This window comes from Antechinus flavipes, chromosome 1 (genome assembly GCF_016432865.1).
Source record: "Antechinus flavipes isolate AdamAnt ecotype Samford, QLD, Australia chromosome 1, AdamAnt_v2, whole genome shotgun sequence".
Lineage (NCBI taxonomy): Eukaryota > Metazoa > Chordata > Mammalia > Dasyuromorphia > Dasyuridae > Antechinus > Antechinus flavipes.
The window spans coordinates 724,455,025-724,474,579 of record NC_067398.1 but is presented as its reverse complement, the minus strand read 5'-3'; the positions used below and the strand labels follow the sequence as shown (position 1 = coordinate 724,474,579).

The window sequence follows — 19,555 nt, the reverse complement described above, 5'->3', positions numbered from 1 at the left end:
AAATAGTAATTGGACCATACTCTATTAATATATAAGCTTGGAGAAAGAATGGCCCCCACCCACTCTTTGTGCAAGTCCTGATGTGTTGTATAGGAAATGATGATTTTGGTGGGTGGAGGCAGGGGAGTGGAAAAGGAAGGGGAGGAGATGGCTCAGTGGGTAGAGCACCAGCCCTGAAGTCAGGATGACCTGAGTTCAAATCCAGCCTCAGACACTTAACAATTCCTGGTGGTGTGACCATGGGCAAGTCACTTAACCCCAACTGCCTCAGCAAAAGCAAAAAGAAGAAGAAGGGGAGGAGATGGCTCAGTGGAAAGAGCACCAACCTTGAAGTCAAGAGGATCTGAGTTCAAATCCAGCCTCAGACACTTAACAAACAGAAAAAGTTGTCGAAAGCAGCAAAAGCAAAAAGAAGAAGAGAAATAAATCAGCTAACAGAGAGAGATGTGAGCTGAGCCAACCATGGCAATGGCAATCCCAAAAGTCTCTCCTTCCCCTTCCTTTTCCACTCCCCTGCCTCCACCCACCAAAATCGTCATTTCCTATACAACACATCAGGACTTGCACAAAGAGTGGGTGGGGGCCATTCTTTCTCCAAGCTTATATATTAATAGAGTATGATCCAATTACTATTTAGCCTCATGTGCTTGGGACCTCAGTGCATCAACTCAAGCCTCAGCCCATTACAATATTCTAAGGAAATATTTTTTGTATTGTTTACTTGTTATTTTTTTCATTTTTATGATATATTATCTTTCCAGGTACATAAATATAGATGGTTTTCAAAATTCATTTTTGTAAGATTTTGAGTGTCAATTTTTTTGCCCTCTCCCCTTCTCAAGACAATAAGCAATCCCATATAGTTTAAATCTGTGTAAACTTGAACATATACAATCATTGAGTTTTGTGGGGGAAAAAAATCAGAAAAAAAGGGGAAAAATCACAAGAAAAAAGAAGTGAAAATACAACTTTTGTTTTGCTCCTCATTCAGTTTCCAGAGCTTTCTCTCTGGATATGAATGACATTTTCTAACCCAAATCCATTGGAACTGCCTTGGATCACCACATGGCTGAGAAGAACTGAGTCTGGCCTAGCTGATCATTGCAAAATCTGAAAGCAAAGCCTTTAGGAGCTGCTACCATATGCTTCAGGTTGGGCCAGAGCTTCTTTTTCAAATCAATAAGCACTCAGAGAGGTCTCCCCTGGGTCAAGTTCTGGGCTAATTCCTGGGGATACAAAAAGGGCAAAAACAGTCTCTGACTTAGGGAGCTCCCAGTCCACTAAGGGAGACAACAAGCCCAGGAACAGTCCTGATTGGGGATGGAAAGGCATTGAGTAGCTGAGGGGCATAAGGGGATCTGGGAAAGTCAGGGCTTGAGCTGAACCTCGAACAAGAGACTTCCAGAGGGGTGAGATGAGAGGAGAAAAGCATTCCAGCCAGGGAGGGGAAACCAAGAAAGAGGAGATGTGCAAGGAACTGAAAACAGGCCAGTCTGGGTGGACCACAGGAAGCATGGAGGAGTCGCACACTAACATATGGTGAAGGGCAGAAGGGCAGAAGCAAAGCCATGAGTGCAAAAGGAGGATTTTATCTGTGGCCTGGCACACAGGAAGGACTCAAACTATTGGGACCTGGTGATTGAAAGGTCTCAGGTGCCCTGAGATTTGAGAGCTTTGGAGAAAGGGTCTGTCTGCCCTCTAGGACCTAGGATACCTGTCAGAAAGGGAATGGTGCTACTCACCTGGGAAGGCCTAATGGTGAGGAACATAGGGGCCAGGATGGCCATGCTCTCTTCTGCATGGGCCCTGTGGGGTCTCTGAAGGCTGAGCTAGGAAGGAACAAGGAGCCATGAACAAGGTTGGCCTTTTGCCCCTCCCAACTCCCAAACCTCCCTCTGCTTTGGAGAACCCACAGTCCTCCCTGCTCACACAAACCCCAGGGGGAAGGTTTGTCTGTTTCCAGGGCTTGGATCAACTAAACCTGCCTTGATGAAATGCCTACTCTATACCTCCCCTCCAGACTTGGCTGCCAGGACTTCCAGGGACAAAATAAAGCCTTGTTTGTCTCTCCCCCTTAACTAGCCCAGAGGAGTCCTGGAAAATAGCTGGTCATCTGGGGAGGGGGTAGACAGTGACACTTGAAAGGAAGATGAAGAAAAGACCCAGGATGGTGTTTTTGGAGAGGGCTAAGGAGGTGAGGCTGAAGCACCTTTTCGGGGGAGGGGAGTTGGGGAGAGGGTAACATGAAGAAGAATAAGAAGGAAGGAGAGAATGTGGGAGCCCCAGATCATCCATGTCAGAGAGAGGGATTTGGGGAGAGGAAGGGGAAAGAGGAGGAAGAGGAAATGAAAGAGGGAGAAAGCGGGAGTAGGGGGAAATGAAAGGGGCAAAAAAAGAGGGGAAAGGGTAAAGGACAAAGAAAGGGAAGGGGAGCAAAAGGGGGCGGTCCCTGAAGGATCCAGGAGCCTTTGCCCTATTTCTCAACCAGACTAATATCGGAGAAACGGAGGCAGACGAGAGATTAGAGAGTTTTTAATATTTTATTAATGGGAGAGTATAATTGACTGGACAGGACTCTCGTCTCAAATTATCCAGTTAGATAGAGATAAAGATATACTGGGACCAAAGAATCCATGTTGGTCCCAGGGCTGGAGGAGATAGTCATCTCAAAGAATCCAGTGGACAGCATCCAGCATCCAGCCGCCAGCCTCCAGTGATGAATGGGAGAACCCCAACTTCTTAAATACCTTTTCTCTAAACAAAGGAAGGGGTAAGAAGCGCGGAAAATTTCTGTCAGGATGGGGGAGGCCATAAATCCTAAAAACCCAGAGACAGGATGTCTGAATATACAGAAATAAAGATATCAGTGAAGTATCTTGGAATATTTTAGAGGGATATTGTAAATTCTTGAGGACAGAAGAGTCAGGAAGTCTACTCTCTTGTTTGTCTTGCTAATTTATAACCTTAAAGCAAATGGTCCTCAGTTTTAATGGGCCACAGGGGGAGTTTACAATTTAGGGGATTGAGACAAAACAGTTAAGAAAACTGAGACAAGGGAAACTAGTACAGGGAAACTGAGTCAGGACAGTTAAAGAGAACTGTGGCATAACATTCCACACAAATAAAACTAGAAAAATTTAAGGACTCATTTGGCAAGAGCAAGTCTCTCCCTGATAACCCCAGAGTTAACAGCTGTACAAAGGCTCCCTGTTACAACCATGTCAGGTCTTCTACAGTTCTGGAGCACCATCTCAGCCAGAGAATCCAGTTTGAGATGGACAGTTAGGTCTGTGGTCATTTATGCACTTAACTCAGTCTCTGCTTACAGAGCAGCAGGGTCCAAGGCCCATTCAGAGAGGCAGCCCTCTCCATGGGGGAAGGATGAAGCTTGTAGTAGCTCCACCTGTCCCCGCCCAGAGAAACAGGGCTGCAGAAAGGATCAGATTGCAGATTATGCACAGTTAGATCATCAAGGCAGGCAAACTCCAAACTTTTTAGGTGCCTCGTGCCAAACTTCAAGGTCCTTTGAAATGCTGAAATACTTAATGAACTGGGGTTACAGGACTGGAAAAACAGATCAGAGAGACTGCCAGTCCCAAGACAGATGTCTGATTTCTAAAACTTTTCTAAAAAAATAATCCCCAAAACTGAGTCTGCCAGGACAATTTTAACAAAATAAGAGATTCTAAAGCTAAAGCATCCAAATTCAATCTGAACTAGTGAGATGGAGGGGTGGGGCAGAAATGCCTAAGGCTAAGTGAATAGGAGCTAGGGGTTCCCATTCTTTCAGGTATTTTGAAAAAAAATATACCAGTTTCCCCAATGTTCTATCTCTCCCTCCCCTTTTTTTCTCATGGAAAGGAATTATCAAATGACCATTCCACACATAAATCCCAAGAGTGAATCAAAATCCCTATACATAACAGACTAGTACAGTAGCATTTCCTAAAAATCCCTCAAACATAATAGCAATAATCACAGAGTTTTTAACAAATCCCAGCCCCATCTTAAACATACAGTAAGAGATGATCCAGGCAAGGTTTAACAGTCAGTCATCAATCATTCCCAAAGTTCCTTATATCAGTCCAAAGTACACTCGATGCAGGGTCCAGTCCATGGTCTCATTTAAAACTGCTGCTCCAGGCTGATAAATGGCATTCCATGCAGAGAGAGGGTAGGTGTACCGCACTGACTGACAATCAAAGCTGATCCAAGCTGATCCAGGTTCCAGAAGCAAGCCAATATCTGTAATTTGATCAAAATCTAGACCAAAAACACAAATCTAACACACAAAGATTAGATCAGTCTCAGATCGAAAGACTCAGTTCACCAGACTGCTGCAAAATATGAGGAGGCCAAAATAAACTGTTTCCTATGTGAAGAGATGAGTTTGCTTTACAGGCCAGGCAAAGGGGTGCAGTCTTACAGACCCCTGTTAATTGTCCTCTTATCATGTAGAAACCTTAAAGAAACAAACACAAATATCCAGTAACAGACACATGACCAGGGGAAATACTTAGTTGCCCAAGCATTTAGGATACAATAATTACGTATGACCAGACTGAAAATAGCAAGGCATGGCATAATTGAATTGCATTAACAGTTTCTATTGACCATTGCCCTGATTAGAGAGATCAGTTACAGAAGGAAAAATGTAAGAACATAGCTATAACATAACATAAGCAGTTGAGTTTTAACTGCTTATCAATTGTCCCAGTAACTGTCAGAGGGTGGAGCTTTAAAACTCCCAAATAGCATTAACTAATTAACTATAAACCCAAGAAATTTTACCTCCAATAACAGATTTCATTAATCAAATTTCTGATAAATCTTAAACAAAGAGTTACCATAACCTTATAGTAACAATAGAAAGAAATTTTGTCTCAGTAAGTTCACAACTTAGAACAATTATCATATCTAGGTAGATGTTACATGAATGAACATTATACATACAAATCATTTTGCTTTTAAAATACCCAATACATAGAAAAAGATCCCAAATTGCATATTGTCCATAACAGAAACATTTTCAAAAGGACAAAGAAAAAACTATTATTTTCAGAGGCCCTTTAAATAACCTCAGAATGACCTAATACAATCAATTTAAACTTATACAAAAGACCTAATTCCACATAAAAGAATTCAAGAAATTTTTTTTAAATAGCAATTAAACTTTTAGAAATATTCCTACCAAAGTATGGATCACATTTATGACCATATTCCTCAACCAAGAAAACCTTTATGTATTAAAGAAACAAATATTTAATCAATTAACCTAAAAGTAAGCATATCCCTTTAAATCACAGTTTGCTGCACTGGCCTTAATCAGATAAGAAAAAAAAAAAAAACAGCAGGAACACACTCAGGGGGGTGAGGAGAGAAAAGGATTCCACATGGCCCCCCTTCCCCCACTCCTGCCCCCTAGAAAAAAAAACTTCCCTTAGGTTCCCCACTCAATTTCCTACATGGGGATCCTTTTCAAGATTTAGCCCATCAGTTTCCCAACATCAGGTTTTTTCCCAAATCCACCCATTTCCAACTTTCTCCTTCTCCCTAGCTACATACTTGAACAATGTCCTTAAAGAACTTTCCTACCAGATGCTCCTTTGGTAAAGTAGTAGAAGGTAGTGGGGATGGGTGGCTCCCTCCCCTACCTCTTCACCTTCTCCCAAAAGTCTTTCTTTCACTTTCCTAAAACCATGCAAACCTTTAATTGCCCCTACAAATGAGTCCTTCCTAAATCACCTGCATTCCTCTTTACTTTTTCCTTCAAAAACCTATAAGATTCACACTATAGTGAATAGCCCAAACCTCCAAAAACCCACACATGTCCAGCAGAACTGGATTTAAAGTATAACTTGTGTCAACAAATAACTCGATATATTTCAGAAGGTAATAAACTGAATCAAACTAATACACCTGTTTTTTAAAGTTTTTTTTCTTTTCTTTCCCACCACATTTCTTCTAACAGCTATTAGCATCTTATCTCCAAAGCTTTTTATTGCCCAGACCAGGATAAGCTTGAATTTTATTGCTCTTTACTCTAGTCCAAACTTTCAAATCCCTTTCAATCTATTTTTTCTTTCTTTTTTTATTGCTTCCTTTCTCTCCCTTTTCTCCCTTTTCCTCCACAAGACTGCTGCAGTCAGCCAGAGACAGAAGGAGAGAGAAAGATTTTTCAAACTTCTTGATATTTTCTAAGCCTGCAACACAAAGGTTGAATTCTTATCTTTTACAAGCTTGTTAACTTTTAACACAGATGAAGGTGGTCTAGCTGTACCTGATCTAAAATTGTATTTTAAAGCAGCAGTCACCAAAACCATTTGGTATTGGCTAAGAAATAGATTAGTTGATCAGTGAAAAAGGTTAAGTTCACAAGACAGAATAGTCAACTATAGCAATCTAGTGTTTGACAAACCCAAAGATTCTAACTTTTGGGTTAAGAATTCATTATTTGATAAAAACTGCTGGGATAACTGGAAATTAGTATGGCAGAAATTAGTCAAGGACCCACACTTAACACCATATACCAAGATAAGATCAAAATGGGTCCATGACCTAGGCATAAAGAACGAGATTATAAATAAATTAGAGGAACATAGGATAGTTTATCTCTCAGACTTGTGGAGGAGAAAGAAATTTGTGACTAGATGAACTAGAGACCATTACTGATCACAGAATAGAAAATTTTGATTACATCAAATTAAAAAGCCTTTGTACAAACAGAACGAATGCAAATAAGATTAGAAGGGAAGCAACAAACTGGGAAAACATCTTTACAGTTAAAGGTTCTGATAAAGGCCTCATTTCCAAAATATATAGAGAACTGACCCTAATTTATAAGAAACCAAGCCATTCTCCAATTGATAAATGGTCAAAGGATATGAACAGACAATTTTCAGAGGATGAAATTGAAACTATTACCACTCATATGAAAGAGTGGTCCAAATCACTATTGATCAGAGAAATGCAAATTAAGACAACTCTGAGATACCACTACACACCTGTCAGATTGGCTAAGATGACAGGAAAAAATAATAATGAATGTTGGAGGGGATGCAGGAAAACTGGGACACTGATGCATTGTTGGTGGAGTTGTGAATGAACCCAACCATTCTGGAGAGCAATCTGGAATTATGCCCAAAAAGTTATCAAAATGTGCATACCCTTTGATCCAGCAGTGTTTCTATTGGGCTTATATCCCAAAGAGATACTAAAGAAGGGAAAGGGACCTGTATGTGCCAAAATGTTTGTGGCAGCCCTGTTTCTAGTGGCTAAAAACTGGAAAATGAATGGATGCCCATCAATTGGAGAATGGCTGGGTAAATTGTGGTATATGAATGTTATGGAATATTATTGCTCTGTAAGGAATGACCAGCAGGATGAATACAGAGAGGCTTGGAGAGACCTACATGAACTGATGCTAAGTGAAATGAGCAGAACCAGGAGATCATTATACACTTTGACAACGATATTGTATGAGGATGTATTCTGATGGAAGTGGATTTCTTTGACAAAGAGACGTAACTGAGTTTCAATTGATAAATGATGGACAGAAACAGCTACACCCAAAGAAAGAACACTAGGAAACGAATATGAACTATTTGCATTTTTGATTTTCTTCCCGAGTTATTTTTACCTTCTGAATCCAATTCGCCCTGTGCAACAAGAGAACTGTTCGGTTCTGCACACATATATTGTATCTAGGATATATTGCAACATATCTAACATATATAGGACTGCTTGCCATCTTGGGGAGGGGGTGAAGGGAGGGAGGGGGAAAATCGAAACATAAGCTAGTGCAAGGGATAATGTTGTAAAAAATTACCCTGGCATGGATTCTGTCAATATAAAGTTATTATAAAATAAAATTAAATTCAAAAAAAATCTTTTAACACAGACACACACAGACACATGTGGAGCTCCATTTTACTAAGCACAGTTGCAACGTTGCTCTTAAAATTTTTTCAACCAACAAAACAGACAAAGCACACAGAACATAGAACACACATCACACAGACTACACAGTTACAACATTAAACAAACATATAACACATACCCAAAGGATATTTTCCAGCTTTCCAGAAACTACCCGTCTCAGAACTTTCAAACCCCTCGGTATTTATTCTGAGACCACAGGTTGCTAGCAACAGACCAGAACCAGAACCAAATGGTACCCCAAAAGGTACCCAGACAGATTACTCCCCCAAATGCCGAATCGATTTCGTTGTCCACTGTAGGCCCAACTGAGGCTGAAAAACTACTTCCTTTCCCTCGAAGGATCTGGAGGTCTTTTCCCAAAGAATAGACCCAGGTCCCAAGCCTCCTCAGGCCCAGGTGGAGACCGAGAGGTCTCTAATCTCTAATCCAGTTCTCAGTTTCTATTAGCTTAGGGGACCTCCAAAATGTAATGCCAGAGAAACTGAGGCAGGAGAGAGATTAGAGAGTTTTTAATATTTTATTCATGGGAGAGTATAATTGACTGGACAGGACTCTCATCTCAAATTATCCAGTCAGACAGAGATAAAGATATACTGGGACCAAGGAATCCATGTTGGTCCCAGGGCTGGAGGAGACTGTCATCTCAAAGAATCCAATGGACAGCATCCAGCAATGAATGGAGGAACCCCAACTTCTTAAATACCTTTTCTCTAAACAAAGGAAGGGGTAAAAAGCCTGGGAAAATTTCTGTCAGGATGGGGGAGGCCTAAAAACCCAGAGACAGGATCACAGAATAGAAAATTTCGATTACATCAAATTAAAAAGCTTTTGTACAAATAAAACTAATGCAAACAAGATTAGAAGGGAAGCAACAAACTGGGAAAACATTTTTACAGTTAAAGGTTCTGATAAAGGCCTCATTTCCAAAATATATAGAGAACTGACTCAAATTTATAAGAAATCAAGCCATTCTCCAATTGATAAATGGTCAAAGGATATGAACAGACAATTTTCAGAGGATGAGATTGAAACTATTACCACTCATATGAAAGAGTGTTCCAAATCATTATTGATCAGAGAAATGCAAATTAAGACAACTCTGAGATACCACTACACACCTGTCAGATTGGCTAAGATGACAGGAAAAAATAATGATGAATGTTGGAGGGGATGCGGGAAAACTGGGACACTAATGCATTGTTGGTGGAGTTGTGAACGAATCCAACCATTCTGGAGAGCAATCTGGAATTATGCCCAAAAAATTATCAAATTGTGCATACCCTTTGATCCAGCAGTGTTTCTATTGGGCTTATATCCCAAAGAAATACTAAAGAAGGGAAAGGGACCTGTATGTGCCAAAATGTTTGTAGCAGCCCTGTTTGTAGTGGCTAGAAACTGGAAAATGAATGGATGCCCATCAATTGGAGAATGGCTGGGTAAATTGTGGTATATGAATGTTATGGAATATTATTGTTCTGTAAGAAATGACCAGCAGGATGAATACAGAGAGGACTGGCGAGACTTACATGAACTGATGCTAAGTGAAATGAGCAGAACCAGGAGATCATCATACACTTCGACAACGATATTGTATGAGGACATATTTTGATGAAGTGGATTTCTTTGACAAAGAGACCTGAGTTTCAATTGATAAATGACGGACAAAAGCAGCTACACCCAAAGAAAGAACACTGGGAAACGAATGTAAACTATCTGCATTTTTGTTTTTCTTCCCGGATTATTTATACCTTCTGAATCCAATTCTCCCTACGCAACAAGAGAACTGTTCGGTTCTGCAAACATATATTGTATCTAGGATATACTTCAACATATCCAACATATAAAGGACTGCTTGCCATCTAGGGGAGGGGGTGGAGGGAGGAGGGGAAAAAAATCGGAACAGAAACAAGTGTCAATATAATGTAATTATTAAATAAAAAAAAATTAAAAAAAAAAAAACCAGAGACAGGATCACAGAATAGAAAATTTCGATTACATCAAATTAAAAAGCTTTTGTACAAATAAAACTAATGCAAACAAGATTAGAAGGGAAGCAACAAACTGGGAAAACATTTTTACAGTTAAAGGTTCTGATAAAGGCCTCATTTCCAAAATATATAGAGAACTGACTCAAATTTATAAGAAATCAAGCCATTCTCCAATTGATAAATGGTCAAAGGATATGAACAGACAATTTTCAGAGGATGAGATTGAAACTATTACCACTCATATGAAAGAGTGTTCCAAATCATTATTGATCAGAGAAATGCAAATTAAGACAACTCTGAGATACCACTACACACTGTCAGATTGGCTAAGATGACAGGAAAAAATAATGATGAATGTTGGAGGGGATGCGGGAAAACTGGGACACTAATGCATTGTTGGTGGAGTTGTGAACGAATCCAACCATTCTGGAGAGCAATCTGGAATTATGCCCAAAAAATTATCAAATTGTGCATACCCTTTGATCCAGCAGTGTTTCTATTGGGCTTATATCCCAAAGAAATACTAAAGAAGGGAAAGGGACCTGTATGTGCCAAAATGTTTGTAGCAGCCCTGTTTGTAGTGGCTAGAAACTGGAAAATGAATGGATGCCCATCAATTGGAGAATGGCTGGGTAAATTGTGGTATATGAATGTTATGGAATATTATTGTTCTGTAAGAAATGACCAGCAGGATGAATACAGAGAGGACTGGCGAGACTTACATGAACTGATGCTAAGTGAAATGAGCAGAACCAGGAGATCATCATACACTTCGACAACGATATTGTATGAGGACATATTTTGATGGAAGTGGATTTCTTTGACAAAGAGACCTGAGTTTCAATTGATAAATGACGGACAAAAGCAGCTACACCCAAAGAAAGAACACTGGGAAACGAATGTAAACTATCTGCATTTTTGTTTTTCTTCCCGGATTATTTATACCTTCTGAATCCAATTCTCCCTACGCAACAAGAGAACTGTTCGGTTCTGCAAACATATATTGTATCTAGGATATACTTCAACATATCCAACATATAAAGGACTGCTTGCCATCTAGGGGAGGGGGTGGAGGGAGGGAGGGGGAAAAAAATCGGAACAGAAACAAGTGTCAATATAATGTAATTATTAAATAAAAAAAAATTAAAAAAAAAAAAACCCAGAGACAGGATGTCTGAATACACAGAAATAAAGATGTCAGTGAGATATCTTAGAATATTTTAGAGGGATATTGTAAATTCTTGAGGACAGAAGAATCAGGAGGTCTACTCTCTTGTTTGCCTTGCTAATTTATAACCTTAGAGCAAATGGTCCTTAGTTTTAATGGGCCACAGGGGGAGTTTACAATTTAGGGGATTGAGACAGAACAGTTAAGAAAACTGAGACAAGGGAAATTAGTGAAGAGAAACTGAGTCAGGACAGTTAAAGAGAACTGTGGCATAACATGACAATTGAGGCAAGGAGAGGGAGGTGAAGCGAGGGGAGGGTGCCAGCGGGGGTCTCAGGCGCCTCACCTTGTCCAGGACCAACAACCAGCGCTGCCATCCCCAAGCGGAACTGAGACTTTAGGGGCTTCTGGACGGCTCCAGGATAGAGAATCTAGAAACAACTTCCGAGCCCCGCACTGAGGCTCACTGGGCTGGGGGCGCACCCAGTGGCTGGCTTCTGGAAACGGGGCGTTCTCAGACCCCGGCCCTTCTCCGTGGGCTGCAGATGAGGAAGGGGAAATTCAGCCCTTTTACTCACATACTCTCCTCCACACCGCGTCTGGAACTTTGAGCCAATTAGAGACGCCACCGCTGCCCAGTCCCCGCCCCGAGGCTTCGCTCCGGCGGCCGCCCCCACCCCCCTTCACTCCTCCTAGCAGTTTTTCAGGGAAATCTAGCTCCAGTGGTTTTGTTCAGCGGTTCTTTGGGTGGCCCGAGGCTGAGATACAAGGGGAGGGGGAAGAGGGGAGGGGCGAAGAGGACGGCCCCCAGGAATGAGGGGGCGGAGCTACAGGGCCGCGAGCTCCGGAATTTTCTATAATGGGAAGTTAAGGGCTACAAATGTGTCCTAGAGCTTCAGTAGCCGAGACGTAATAACCCCGTGATACGTAACAAAGCCATAGATACATAATAACCTCGCTGATCCGCAACAGTCCCATTGATACATAGTAGCCTCATTGATACAAAGCCCTAATGATATCGAATAACGCCATTGATACATAATAACCCTGTTGACACATAATATAGCCCGGCTGATACACAGCAACTCCATTGACACAAAATAGCCATAGCCCCGTTGACACGTAAGAACGCCGCTGATACATGGCACATTAGGGGTTTGTGGTTGAGCCCCTAAAGCTCCAGGCCTGACGGGACTCAGGCACTCTCGGAAGCGCGGCCCTGTTCCGCTTAACGCACTGACGCTCGCTGACAGCCATCAAGTCCCAGCCCTCGCCAAGGCTGATTCACGGGATTAGGGGACAGAGGCGGACAGAAAGTGACGCAAGACCCGAGCTGAGCCCGGCTCCCCTCCCCTCCCCCATTTTCCCTCCCCTCCTTTCCAGTAAACCCCCCGGGCGCCGCTTCTGGCTCCGGACTTCAGGTTCAGCCTTTCCCCTCCCCAGCAAACCGCGGCCTCTGGCTTTCCCACACCGACCCTCCCCGCGCATCTCAAACAAGCATCATCTTGTAATTGCAGCGCCCTCCCTCTCCCCCTCCCCCTCCCCGCCACGGTGGGAGAATAGGCAGGTCCTGCCGCCCTCCCCATCCCCCAGCCCCATCCTTTCTGCTGCATTTCCTTCCATTTGTTCTTCGGGGCCACTGCAGCCTCCGCAAGGGCGGCTCTTGACGTCAGGAAAAGCAGCCCCTGACCCGGGAGGAGAGGGAACATTTCCAAAGCGCTGTTGGATCGGGGCAGTAACAGGGAGCCACGGGCGGGCACTGAAGAGTAGGGTGACCTAATCAGAACGGGCTTTAAGGAGGTCGATGTGAGGGCTGGGAGAGGGAGGGATCCGAGGGAGACCGAGGCCCGAGCACTGGGGGAAGGAGAGTCATAGCAGACCATGAGCATCCAACAAAAACCCATTTGCGATTCCGGGGGTCCTTCCCTGAGCCCTTGAGAGCGGAACCCTGCCTCGGAAGAGCTGCTCACCCTGCTGGGGAAGAGGACGTCCCCCCCAAAGGTGCTCAGAGACCGTGCGCCCCGTCCCAGCTCTCCCTCCAGCTCAGCCTCGGCCTGGAGCCTTTTAAAGTTGGAGAATTTCCCAGAGGGAGTAGCTGCTCTCCATGGCATTCTGTTCCCATTAAAGGAGCTTGACACAGGGCTCAGAATGTCACGGTAAAAGGCATGGAAGCACTCAGCCCGATTTTACTCCATTGGGGACTGGGAAAGCTCCAGATTATAGGCCCTTATGCAGGGGAACGTGACACCCTGAAGCTGACATACAATACCATTGACCCAAGTTTCCATAAATCCTCAGCCCCCACAGTACCAGATCTCCAACTTTGTGCATAGGCTTATGTTGTGCTCCTGCCATTTCTCCTGGAGTTGTTCCTGGCCCTTCAGAAGCCACAGTGGTTCTCAGGCAGAGGACTGAGTTTTGGGAGAAGGATCAGCTCCTGGGGAGATCTCTGGCGAGATTCTTGCCAACAGCCACTAAGGGACAGACGCACTCTCTGATTGTGACAGGACAGCTTATCCCCTTTGTCTCTATAGAAATGGACAGCGGAGACATCCTTGAACCCAGAACATTCCAGTCAGCTTCCACATGAGCAGTAGACGCCCCACTTTGTAAACCTCAGTTGGAGTAAAACCAGCTCCAGGCGCTTTGCCACTAATCACATTCAAAACCTCTTCTTCAGCGGGGAACTTCAGGTAGGGAAAGGTTGACTTCAATCCAAGGTAAACAGTCCTTAGTTTCCCCATGGATCAGAGGCAATTTGTGGAAAAGATGATGCAAGTGTTTAGTCCATCTCTCCAGGATCATGTCCTTATCACTAACTTATCACTAACTTATAACTAACAGAGATAAAGACATAGTCCTAAAGAAACAGGGAGCCATGGAGGTTCTAGAGCAAAGGAGTGACCTAGTCAGATCTATTCCTTAGAAATGTGTTTGGCAATTGTGTGGAAAACGTATGGGAAGGAGGAGAGGCTGGATGTGGAAAGGCCAGTTAGTGGATTATTTTAATAGTCTTAGGATCCTCCATTTCTGACTGGAAGGACCCCAAAAGCCATCTAATTAAACTGCTTCCATTTCCACATGAAGACCCCAAATCCTGGGGTAGTGAAACAGCAGAGGTAGTAAGTGTAGTGTTGTTGTTGGTTTTCTGGAGGTTTTTGGAGCAGCCTTCATTTCAGATGAGTAATCACAAGAAAGTCCAAATTCTTTATTGTCTCCTTGCCTGGTGCCCGGCTAGCTTCCTTGAGAGCCTTTCAGGTGGGTCTTGGTCTCAGGGGGGAAGCAGGAGGCCAGGCCAGCCACCTGGTGCTTTGAGATGGAGCGAATGAATCTGGCTCTGAGTCCCCACGTTCACACTTCAGCCTCCAGCCACCACAAAGGTGGACGATGGAATGAATCTGGCTCTCAGTCCCATCCTGGCTGAGTTTGTTCCAGCTTTGTATGTTCTATTTTAATTACATCATCGTAGGTGTGAATCTTGTGAACTAAATTAAGTACTAAGTACATGTACGCAACTCAGAACTATTAATCCCCATGCTAAACCACACAGCCACTGTCTTATCAATTCCACTGACCTTGTAAAGGATCCTGGTTTCAGAATTCTGGCCCATAATAAGTAAGCATCAGAGAGGGATTTGGACCCAGAACTCCCCTTTGCCCTGCGGCATAGAACAGCTTATAAATGTCCAGAAGAGTTTGTTTCACCAGGGTGGGGGTGGGGGCAGTAGATGGAGAGCCCAGTCTCTGGGCAAGAGCTCCCTGGAGCAGCTTCTGTGGCCACCACAGACTTGCCCAGGGAGATGCTATGGGGAAAAAGATGCGGCTCTGGTTTGTTCCCGTGGGAGGAGAGAGAGCAAGGCCGGCCCAGGTGCTGCCCTGTACCCCTCCTCACTTCCCCCCACCCTTGGCCTGGTTCCTTCAAGGTCCACCTAAAACCAGGTGCTCCAGTAGTGGCTCTAGGAGTGCTGCTCAGCCTCAGACACCAACTAGCTATGTGTCCCTGGGTAGTTCACTTTACTGTGTTTGCCTCAGTATTCTCATCTTGAGGAAGAACTGGTGCTCTATCCACCACCCTACCTGGCCCTCCTAGGATTTCCTGTGAGTACATAAGGAGGAAAGAGCAGGGTGGGCTGCTGCACACAGAGAAAATCAGAGGCCTTCGTCCCTCATATTCTCAAGCTGCTGGTCCTTCCTCACTCAGCTGAGGAAGAAACAAAATGTTAGGGCTCCATAGTCCATGCTTGTGAGAAAACCACAAAATGATACCACTAGGAGGGTCTTAGGATGGGGAATGTCACAGCTAGAAGGGGCCTGAGAATAGGGAATATCAGAGGTGGAAAGCTCTTAGAACAGACAATGTCAGAGCTGGGAGGGTTCTTAAAACAGGGAATGTCAGAGCTGGGAGGGTTTTTACAACAGGGAATGTCAGAGCTGGGAGGGTTCTTAGAACAGGGAATGTCAGAGCTGGGAGAGCTCTTAGAACAGGGAATGTCAGAGATGGGAGGGATCTTAGAACAGGGAATGTCAGAGCTGGGATGGTTCTTAGAACAGGGAATGTTACAGCTGGGAGGGATCTCATCATGTTAAAAAAAAAAAAATAAAGGCTTAGAAATCCTGTTATACGTTTTCTAGACTGCATTTATATATAGGCAAACTGAGGCCCAAAGGGCACAGATGCATTAAGAACTAGTAGTCTTATTTAACAGTGGACTTCCTGACCCCATCCTGAAACACTTTCTTTGGCTGCATGGTCTGGGTTCAGTCCATTTGCTGAGACATCGGGACCTCCTCCCATGTCCATTCTCTCTCCAGTGTAGGTGTTTCCTTTTCCTTCTGCTAGCAAAGGCCTGATCATGATCTTGTCTCTCAGGCATAGACCTTACAATTAATTTCTCCCTCATTTTTCTGAGATGATGGTGTGTTTTTATATCAAAATCACTTGTTAGAGACAGATAGAAATGACCACATTCTGTGGGTACTTTCAGAATGCAGAAATATTGGGGCAGCTAGGCGGTGCAGTGGATAGAGCACCAAGCCCGAAGTCAGGAGGACTTGATTTCAAACCTGGCCTCAGACACTTAACACTTCCTAGCTGTATGACCCTGAACTAGTCACTTGATCCTAATTGCTTCAAGGAGGAAAAATAGAATGCAGAAATATTGCTCCATTGTGGGTAAAAATTTGAGTCTTTTTAGAAGGCAAAGTAAAATTCTACAATGTAGGCATTGCCCATAATTTCTTTTTCGATTCAATGATTACATTCTATGATTCTCACAAGTGTGATATTCAGAATGAATGGAACTAGGTAAAAATTTCTCTACAAGTCTATGAGATGGAGTGGGTCAGACCCTAGACCTAAGTTTTAGGATCTTCCATGATCCCTATTCTCAGAGGGCCGAAGGCAGTAAAGGTCAAACTCTAGGCCTAAGCTTCAGGAAGCTATGTGTCCCACAGGAAGTAGACAACATTGCTGACCATTGGTCAGTGGCTACTTCTTTTTCAGTCCATCCAATGATCCCGAGTCTTTTGCTCCTTACAAAAACTGATTAAATGCTGTTTGTACCTAAAGATGCCTCTAAATAGTCAGTTTGGATAAGGAGGTCTAGCACCCATCCCACATAAGATGATTTTTCCTAAAGAAAAAAAGAAAACTTTCAAGCTACGTTGTTCTTCTTGATGTAAGGGAACTAGCAATGGGTAGAATTTCCACTGCTATTGCATCATCTATATCAAATTTGAACATATTTGATGTAATATAGCTTCTAGAGGAGACAGCAATAATTTTGAGGTCCCCTGACCTTAGGGGGCTTCTGTTTTAACACTCTGTTGGTGATTCTAAGTCTTCTGGCTTTGGATTTTGTGATCCTGAGGCTCTCTGATCTAAGAATAGTGTTGTTCTGTCAAGAATTGTAAAAGTCACCTGGCCTAGGAATATACTAATATTTCTTCCCTTAAACTATAGGAAAGATATATTAGTGATCTTGAGACTCTCTAACCTTAGAATACTATTATTCAAACAATTTTGTCTGTCAGTGATTCCAGCCCAAGGGGAAAACTTCAGCAAAAACTGCCATCAGACTATCACAGACTTACTGAAATGGGTTGAGCCCTGGGGCAGAATTCCCAATGGAGAATATCTTCTGTGGCCAAAATTTGGTGGGACCCTTATGAGGACTTCATTGGGCTAAATGGATTTCAAGAGGCCTAAGGGAATGTGACTGAAAGAGTTCATGGTGGCTCGAGGAATTGTCCAAAAGAATCTGGAAGTTCACCAAGCGAGACTCAAAGACATTTGGGATCATTTGGATCGAGTTTCCCAGGAAGATACCCAGAACTTGGACCTTGTACCTCTGGAACACAGATTGTTACAGGAAGAGAAGAGGCTTCCAACAGCCTGCATTAATACTGAAGAATCAGAATGAGAGGAGTTTTCCCTTTTTTCTGCAGCATGGAGGGAGAGTCATGAGAAGGAGCCTCCAATAGCTGAAAAGACAAAGAATTGGTTAATCATCGGTTCTGTTGTAGGGGCTGTGATTGGTGGCTAGGTTGCTGGTTCCACTTATGTGAATCGAGTATGACTGCAGGGACTAACGTCGTTGCTTCTAGAATTCCAAACTGGACCAATGAGTCTGCAGGAATCTATAAGAGAACAAGCTTCCAGCCACAACATGCAGAACAAGGATCTTGGTGACCTTATTGAAGAGCTTAGGAGCTTAGTGCACCCTGGAATCAGGGTGTCTTCTGGAGCTGAAGAAGATGCCATATCTCCTAGAGAAAGTCTCACGTCTCATAAAGATACACACTTACTTTCAGCCTCTTTGAATGAACAGCTCAGCCATTCTCAGCAGGTCTGTTCATGTCCAGAGAGTTGACAAGAGCAGATTTCTGACCTGGACAAAAAATTCAGTCATATCGTTGCAGAGATTCAGCTTGTAAAGGCTACAGCCCATTCTCGGCTAATAGAACAAGCAGATCAACTTTGTTAGACCCTTCACTGGACACCAGGCAGTCCCTGGTTGTCCAGGGCATGATTCTGGAGCTGTCAGATATGAAACAGAGTCTACAACAGGAACTCTATCGACAGCACTTCGCTAACAGGTACCATGTTTGCTGCTATGCTGCCAGTGCTGTACATTCTTTTCAGAACCAACTGGCTGGCAGGCACCTTACTGCTTTGTCCATTTAAGTCATTTGAAGGTTACTAATGATGATAGCCCTCCAGAACTGTTGAGTCTGGCTCCTGAAAAGGGAAACAAAGGGTTTTCTTTTTCACACACAATTCACCTTTTTAAAATTCCAGCTCACATTTTACATTCATTTACTAACTTTGCACTCACATGGTATGTTCCACCGAGGAAAAGAATTACATTCGAGATTAGGTTATTAAAAATAATTTTAAAACTTAAAAAGGATCAGAGGAAAAGCTGATGCAGCCATGTCTCCATAGACCCTCTGTCTCCATCTCGAGCAGATTCTGACACTCCCCAGTCCCCAATTCCCATGTGTCCAAACAAAAGTAGCTATTTGGGATTTCATGAGCTGCCTTCCTCCTTCCCTCTTTTAAGTTATAAGCAGCCAAGAAAGGGGAATCTCTGATCTTTGGACCTGAAGAAGATCAAAAGAGCAGATTTATAGTGGACCATGAAGTCCTGTGACAAGAACCTCATGCTAAAGACCTGCAATTCCTCTTAGAGAAGGATGGCTTCTCATGATTGATCTATTTCTCTGATCTCAATGACCAACCAAGCAAATCTGGGCTGAGCAGCTTTTGGCCCTGTTTACAGAAAGTGTGTGTGTGTGTGTGTGTGTGTGTGTGTGTGTGTGTGTGTGTGTGTAGAAGAAGCAGGAGTGGGGGGAGAATATTAGTCCCTAGCTTACTATTTCTATTTTTCCTCTCCCATAAAAAAATGCAGGTAACAGTTCAATGGAAAGAAGTTTGAATCAGGAATCAGAGTCATAGTTCCACTGCTTTCTAGGAAACTTTAGAAAGTAAAAGAGTTAGGGCAGATGGTTCCTAAAGGCAGATGATTATTAAGGCTTCTGCCATGACAGTCTGTTCTATGCTACCTCCTACTTTTGACATTGTGTATTCTCAGGCTCTTTTCAGCTCTGACATTCTATATTCTAAAATTCCTCCCATCTTTGAAATGTTACTCTCCCAGATTCTTGTTAGCTCTGAGATTCTATATTCTCAGGATCTTTCCATCTCATTCTGTGTTCTAAGGTTCCCCCCAACTTTGAGATTCTACATTTTTAAGGGTCCTCCAGTTCTGACAGCAAATTCTAAGACTTTTCCCAGCTCTGCTGTTTTAGGCTCCAAGGGGTTTCCCAGGTTGATAGATTTTGTTCTGAGATTCCTCCCTTCCAGCTTTGATAATGTTCTCAAGGCCCTCCTAGTTCTGACATTCTATATTCCAAGGCCCTTCTAATTCTGCTATTCGCTGTTCAAATATTTTAC

At 43.1% G+C, this 19,555-nt stretch overlaps 1 protein-coding gene across 8 annotated transcripts in view; it reads right to left on the bottom strand.

Moving 5' to 3' along the window:
* LOC127537781 (zinc finger protein 260-like) overlaps positions 1-19,555 on the bottom strand; it is a 111,213-nt gene that overhangs the window by 48,042 nt on the left and 43,616 nt on the right. The window contains exons 1-2 of one of the 8 annotated variants that reach the window (XM_051971161.1): positions 8,645-9,748; positions 1,743-2,747 (exon numbers count right to left, since the gene is read on the bottom strand). The exons of 4 other annotated variants lie outside the window; for them this stretch is intronic. In XM_051971161.1, the coding sequence (XP_051827121.1) occupies positions 1,743-1,787 (45 nt within the window). In that variant the 5' untranslated portion in view covers positions 1,788-2,747; positions 8,645-9,748. 3 more of the 8 variants (XM_051970435.1, XM_051974215.1, XM_051975701.1) reach the window with 3 other exon arrangements.